Source organism: Bombus vosnesenskii, unplaced genomic scaffold, assembly GCF_011952255.1.
Source record: "Bombus vosnesenskii isolate JDL3184/JDL3185 unplaced genomic scaffold, Bvos_JDL3184-5_v1.1 scf7180000014821, whole genome shotgun sequence".
Taxonomy (NCBI): Eukaryota; Metazoa; Arthropoda; class Insecta; order Hymenoptera; family Apidae; genus Bombus; species Bombus vosnesenskii.
Window position 1 is genome coordinate 1 of NW_022883667.1, and position 7,827 is coordinate 7,827.

Consider the following 7,827-nt stretch of genomic DNA (forward strand, 5'->3'; position numbering starts at 1 on the left):
TTTTCTTCTGTTTTCTTACTTTTAAATAGAGATGAAAGATAAAAAGACATATCTACAGAATTTATTCTATTTCCATTACACTTTTTTCATCTAAATCAATTGGCTTGCTGAATAAATTCTTCTTGTTTACAGGCATAGCTAATAGAGATTTGGATAGTCTAATATGGCTTATTTTCATTCTTTTCCTTAGCTCTAATACTTTCTTTAAATCTTTCTCGCCAAACCTTATAAATTTAAAATTATTCGCACACTGTAATTCATTATTCCAATTCAATAACATTTCACACTGAGTTGCATTTAAAATATCAGAAATTTCCGAAAAATAAAGGAGGGTTTGTACATCAGGATATATTGAAAATAAATTTGGCTGTAATTCTTTACCTATTCCACGTGTATGATATTCTCCTAGTTCTTTCTACTCTAATTATATGTTCCCTCCTAGCATGCTGTCTACTCCTGTTGCTACCTATAGACCTTTTAATAGTAATTTCTTCCATTTCTTCATCATTTCTTGCTACATACCTTTGGATCAAATATAAAACTATAACTAATCACATCTTTAATGTACAATCTCTGTATCATCATGTGTATACATTTTTGTTTTACCTCCATTTCTAACAAACTTGCAGTTATCTCTGGAGTATAGGGTCACACGCCTGGAATCATATTGTTTCTGATCCACGATATTTTCTCTCTTATTGAATTCTGTTTTATCAAGCAGGACATTTCTGCCTTCTGTCTATTTGATATTCTGAAACAAAACACATTGTCCATTTCCTTCTTTATTACACAAAAGTATTATATAATCATATAAAATAAATGAAATGTACATAACAAAATCACATAATTTAATAGTAATTGTATTTACTTTTTGGCTTTTTTCGTAATAGCGATAGACTTTCTGCTATTTGGGTGTATCATTTTCTTTGGCTTCAGGAATTCTTTTCTCATTGCAGTGGCCTATAAAAGACAACAAAATAAATTAGTTAAAATATTACCATGGCTATGAATTATTTCGATTATCCTAATCATCAAAACTCCAACTCAAGCTATCCGTGTACTCAATGTATAATCATGCACAGGCGAATCGTCGATAGTATCACACGCTTAGAAGCACTAATAGAGTAGACAAAACATCCTACATGCCACAGCTATCGAAACAATAACCAGATAGCAACGGATAGGCGCCTCTGATATACACCCGACGATAACCGCTTCAGAGGGACTAAAACCTCAGTACAAGAAGTCTCCCAAATCAGCGTTCTATACCTCTGTTATAACACCCTGAACCGTCACTCTGTTGGATTCATACAATAAATTTTACCACTATATCTAAAGTTTAATTCTTTAACTTATTTGTGAAACGTTCGAACTGCGACTCGAGGAGATCACCGGTGATTTGTCAATTTCGTGATTTGTTGTGTCTCGTATATGATAACAGCAACGACGGCGGCGCCTATCGATAGTAAAAGTAATATCGAAGTATACCTTCCTACCATGACATTTCCGGGCTAACAAACTTCAAAATTGGTTTCTTTTGTTTCAAGATATTTTTAGCTATTTTTTTTTAATCTTATAATGATAACCTATTTTAAAATGTGCAATGTTTGATAAATGTACATTAGTAAAATTTCATACGAAGAAAGTTTTTGGGAATCCGTATTATATTCAGCGAGCAGAAAACGAAGACTTGACGGAAGTTGACAACAATGGAGATAAAAGTCTTTATCGTAATATTGTTTTTATTGATTTTAACGTCAGATGGAACGGGTTTCGACAGAAAACGATCCACCAAATTTCAAAGAGGTAACGAGCAAACTTCAAGTAAAAACGAGCAGAAGTCAACACCCAATTATTATTATTACTGCGACTCAACAGAGTTTGGAGTAGTATTATACAAAAGATTCCGTATTTGCGTTCTTGTTCGCCGTGCGACATGATAGAAATTGATTTCTCTTCCGCTTGTATCAGATGCGGGATGTTGGTTGATCCTTTTTCACCGGTCTCGATTATCCTATTTCTCTTTATTCGCCTATTTTTTAAACACAAATATAGATTTTTTACGATTATTTATATTGTTCATGACATCATTTGACGAATTCTTCGAGAACTTCGCAAGGGAACCAAGACATAAATGATATTTAAAATGTTTATAGCAGTTCTGAAGTAAAGAGAAGCGATATTAGTTTGAAATGATGGATCATTTCAATGACTTTATTATTTATTGCCTTAATAGCTATCTACATATTATTTTAGTTGCGTTTTTCTTTTGGATCGGAAATGATTATCCTGTGTTTCGTCAATAATTTGTCTTGCTTCTCTTGGTGCATTTCTAAAAGTAGTATTGACATAAATGAATTTTTTACTGCAAGAGTTAACATCACTTTTTTTCGACTTCTCTTTTAGGTTACAAGAGTACAAAGCTATATATAGGCCAAAACATGTATGTATCTTTCGATAAAAGATAAATTTTTATTCAAAACCTACGAGACTGCACGCAGATATTTCAAATTGCAGCGAATATTATCACGAATACTTCGCGTTAAACATGTTATATCTTTTAACATTTTCAGAGACGCGTAAACATCTGCAAGCTATTTATCACTTTATTCGATTGCATATTGTAGCGGCATATGAGTCATAGGACGATGCGAATCGCGAGTAACTCATGTTGTTGTTTTGCCTCGGGGCATTGATACCGTCTCGAGGTACGAAACTTGATAATAAACGAACTCCGGACAGAACAATATCGCCGCTACGCGCAACCGTCAACCGAAGTCGAATTTAAATTCGTTAGAGGGAGATCGTTAGAAGAGTACTGCCGATAGTTTTAAATACATTTGACTACACCAAATATCAACTCGTCTCATCACTATATACACCAACGCGTTTAATCAACCTCCACCTAATCGAGAAATGATTTCAAATTTGACCCACGTTTCTATCGACTTCGCTTTCTTCTTTATTTTGGAAGAAATGCACATTCACTATTTATCAGCTAAGCGAACTCGAAACGAATGAAAATTCCCAACCACCACGTAGACCAAAGCCTATCAGCCTTTTCCGAACCTGTAGGTTACAACGAGATTCTTAATTAATTAATTCGTTTCTTACAGGCTACAGAGTCTGAGAATAAAGAATTTTTTGACCGTGTTGTTACGACCTATGTTAAAACCACATCATAGGAATAAGATAATAATACAGATCGTAATCATTATATATCGGTACATACTATCAATTTGATTGTGCAATTAAATAACATAATATCAAAAGTAATCAAATGTTGGGATACTTTGGCGCGATAGTGTATATGTGTAAAATAATATGATTCTATAAATTCATTCACAATAAATCAAAAACAATGTTGTGTTGCTTATTCTAGTAAACAATCCAACCATTTAACTGTAAGATATTTGGAAAGTTCATGTAACAAGTATACAATATGCCACCCGGAAGGTACCAACTACGTTCCTCTATGAAATTAGTACAAATGTTTCAAGACTTATATATTATTAACATTTCACGCAACGTTTTTATAAGATACGTTAATCCGTAGAAATGACCCGTCGCAGTAAATTTATACATAGATCAGAGTTAGAAAATACAAAAGAACGATATTTTCTCTGAGTATACGAAGTTAAAATGGTGTTGGACGCAAATTAATTGGTTGGAAAGAGGCGCCTTGAAGCGTACTAAAAGAGGTAGCTTACCTCGTTGAAATACCATGGAACGAAACCCTGTTGGGTAATGGGCATTCTGCTGTAGCCTGGAATTCCTTTTGCTTCCGTATTCTTCTTCTGTTTTCCGTGGTTTTTGTTACAACACTCGCGACGTTTTCATTCAAACGAACACACAACGCATAAACGGAGAAAAACAAACGTTGAAGGTTGCGTCGCGTCACGCGAATCACTGACGCTACACTTATACGTTAGAAACAGGAACGAAACCGACGCAGGTGCAACACGGGGCCCGTGAAATGTAAACTATCGAACTACGTATAATAGCACACGAAAGTATTTCTATTGTTTGTGTATATGTGTGTGTGTGTGTATTTGTGTGTGTGTGTGTGTGTATTTGTGTGTGTGTGTGTGTGTGTGTATTCATATATATATTATAAATTGGTTATATATATATATATATATATGTCGGATCACGATTCGAATTTTGGGCGCGCGACGACTCTTCATGTGGACTAGTCATCGTTTCACAAAGCCGAGATTTTATTTACACGTGTATACAGGTCTATCACTAAGCTTAACAAATAATAAGTACAACTAATAATAAGTCTAACAAACACTAAGCCTAATGAATAATACGATCTACGAATAATTAAATTAAATAATACTATTAGCAATGTTTGAGTTCAAACGAATCCACGGTCACCGGGATAACCCCTTACTAAGCGAAACTAACTTAGACGCAAATGCGATCGTCGAAAATGCTCGATGTATCACTCTCCAAGGCAATCGCAAGAATGCCAGCCTCGTGGAGATTTTTCTCCCTGTACGATTGCATTTCGTTTTCTATACCCGTTTGGAAGCATCGAGAAGGTTCCAAACGCCATTGCTAGGCACACTCGTTGGAAGCATCGAGAAAGTTCCAAACGCCGTTGCAGTTTCTGCCTGGAGTTTTGATTACTAATACAATGTATGTCCCATTGCATCGGCACCTCCGAGGCAACATCACACGTGGCTAGGCCCGCTCTCGAGGCCGCATGCCGCCACAACCACATTTCTCGGAAAACACATACAACCACTCCAGACCTTCGTTAGATAAAACATCCATCCCGTGACCGTGGCTACGTTCAGCGACCTATTGTCACCTCGAACCCAATCTCGCTTATTACAAATCTTAAGCAATTACAACTATAATAAAATCTAGGCTAAGGTACTAGAGGATGTTCCCAAGATTTCCAAGGAAAGGCTTCGGCTTTCCTTTCATCTCCGACACGGCCATCCTGACTATCACACGTCCTCGGGTGTACCTTCGTCAACAAAACAAAAGGAAACAGGATTAGTATCATTGTGATTGGCATTCAAAGTGCCAGTTGCATTCTGCGTGCTTTCAGTCGGGTCGTAATGACATGACAGACCATTCTCGATTTCACACCCAAATGGGTCTCATCCTTCGAATCGCACATACTCTCAAAGTTCGTTACATAACCAGCCTCGTAACACAATCGCTGTCAACACTAGACCGCCTCCAGCCTCATGACATTGTCACTGTCGGTACTGGACCAGCTCCAGCTTCGTGACATCGTCGCTGTCGGTACTAGACCAGCTCCAAATCCGTGACATTGTCGCTGTCGGTACTAGACCAGCTCCAACCTCGTGACATTGTCGCTGTCGGTACTAAACCGGCTCCCAGCTTCATGACATCGTCACTTCCAGTGCTTGACCGCACTGAACTCCATCCCATGGCCGCACCTGGGCTCATATAATTCTACGATCCTCTGGGATCGGGGTACTCACATCGCCATGGTCACTGTCCTCGTCATCACAACAGACATCCAACTCCGCAGGAATGCAACTATCCGGCATTTTCCTTAACCTGTCATGACTGTACTTGTATGACCTTTCCCCATCCAGTGTTTTCAAGGTATATCGGTCTCCTTCCAGGACCTCCGATATTACAAACGGACCCCTGAATTTTGGATCCAATTTTGTCTGGTTCCTTTCTTCATTTTGGCGTAGTACCAAATCACCGGGATTAAACCTAACTACTTTAGCTTTGGTTTTATCGAATCTCTTTGTCATACCTAGCACTAGTTTCCATCTCTTTTATTGCCTGTTGTCTTACACTGGAGATATCTATTTCTTTTTCCTCGATGTTATCAGGTAGTAATAAGTCATACGATCTTGCTGCTCTACCAATCAATAACTCTAAAGGACTCGATTTGGTTACGCGGTTGATGGTGCAATTCAAAGCCAATTGCATCTCCCCGATCGCGTCTTGCCATGAACGCCCGGTCGTTTCTACCGTTGTGAACATATTTTTTAACGTGCTCATAACACGTCCTACTTGCCCATTGGCCCTACTTGCACCGGTCGCGATCAAATGAACTTTGATTTGTTTGCTTGCACAGAATTCTTGAAATTCCCGGCCCGTGAAACATCTACCCTGATCTGCTATTACCCGACAGGGACTACCGAACAAAAACACGGCGGACTTAAGTGCCTTGATAACGCTAAGCGAATCCAATTTGCGTGTGTAATGTAAGTGCACGAATTTCGTAAAGGCATCGATCAAGACGACGACATACTCTTTTGAGTCATTCTTGCCACTCAGCTTGCCCGTTATGTCCATGTGCACCGTATGCCACGGTATGCCGGTCTTAGGTATAGGATGCAGTTCAGCCTGTATTTTACCTGAACTAGCCTTCGAAACTCTACAAGCATGGCAGTTCTCGACAAATTTGCGAACGTACTTCGCCATTCCCTCGAACCAATAATACTCATAGAGCTTCTCGAGCGTTTTATCCCATCCTAAGTGCATAACTGACTGATGCACATGGTTGATGACGGACCATCTAAAACCTCTCGGAACAATGGGTAAGCAAAGGGTTCTGCCCTTTCGTTGTATTTTACGGTAAAGTGTACCGGATCGCAGTTCGTAGGTATTCGCGATATCTTCCGCGAGCTCTTCGTTCTGTAATTTATTAACGATTTCGGAGATTTGCGGATCGCGACGTTGTTCCGCTAATAGCCAATCTTCGGAGATCTCGGCCAGATTAATCTCTTTCTCTGCGACCTTGTCTATCGTACGGCGATTCAAGTCTACGGGGTTTCGCGAAAAGAAATCTACGTGGGCCATTCGTTTACCCTCTCGATACATGATGTCAAAATCGAATGTTTGCAAATAAGCCCACCACCTATAAACCCGGTCGTTTAAGTTTACTTTGTTGCTGGAGGCTTTCAAGGAATTACAGTCGGTAACTACTAAGAATTTCCGTCCATGTAGGTAGTGTCGGAAATGCTTGACGGCGCTTACTACTGCTAGTGTCTCCAGTTCGTACGAATGATACCTAGATTCCGCGGGACTGGTTCTTTTACTATAATATTCGATGACTCTGTTTTCCTTTTCGACTTTGTGCATTAAAATAGCTCCATACCCCTCCGAACTAGCGTCGGTATGTAGCTCTATGGGACGATTGGGATCAAATATCATTAACACCGGCGCGTCGGTCAGAACGGAAATTATCTGTTGTCTTATCTTTTCGTGCCTGTCCGTCCAAGTTATGTGTTTGTTACTAGAAGTGAGTGCGTACAAGGGTTTCATCACTTGTGAAAATTTAGGAATAAATTTTCGGAAGTAAGAGGCCAAACCTATGAGCTGCCTAAGCTGTGTGACAGTCGACGGTGCAGGTAAAGAATTCAAAGCTTGTATTTTTCCCGGGTTTGGACGAACTTCTCCGTTACGAATTACATATCCCAAATAAAGTACCGACGTTTTCAGAAAAGAACATTTAGCGAAATTGAAAGAAAATCCGGCGTTTACGAGAGTGTTTAGTACAGTGTGCAACCTTTCTAGAGCTTGATCTATTGAGTCGGCGATTATTAGAACGTCGTCCAAATAAACAATGACATACGAATAAGCGAGGTCGCCTAAGGCCTGGAAAATGGCTCTCTGGAAAACGGCTGGTGCATTTTTCAACCCAAACGGCATCGTCACGTATTCGTATTGACCGTCGGGGGTAACGAACGCAGTATATTCCGTCGAGTTAGGATGAATGGGGATCTGGTGAAATCCGCTAGCCATATCCAGGCTAATGAAGTATCTCGCACTCTGCAATCTCGCGATTTGGTCAGCAATAAGGGGTAAGGGATA

The 7,827-nt window shown here is 39.3% G+C and overlaps 1 protein-coding gene across 1 annotated transcript; it reads right to left on the minus strand.

Moving 5' to 3' along the window:
- Positions 1 to 633: 633 nt before the first annotated feature.
- LOC117240624 (translation machinery-associated protein 16 homolog) lies at positions 634 to 3,899 on the minus strand. Its single transcript, XM_033506637.1, has 3 exons — positions 3,711 to 3,899; positions 869 to 960; positions 634 to 751 (listed from the first exon to the last, which is right to left on the minus strand). Exons 1-3 carry the CDS (start codon positions 3,753 to 3,755, stop codon positions 649 to 651), a joined length of 240 nt encoding a protein of 79 aa, XP_033362528.1. The 5' UTR covers positions 3,756 to 3,899; the 3' UTR covers positions 634 to 648.
- Positions 3,900 to 7,827: the final 3,928 nt, after the last annotated feature.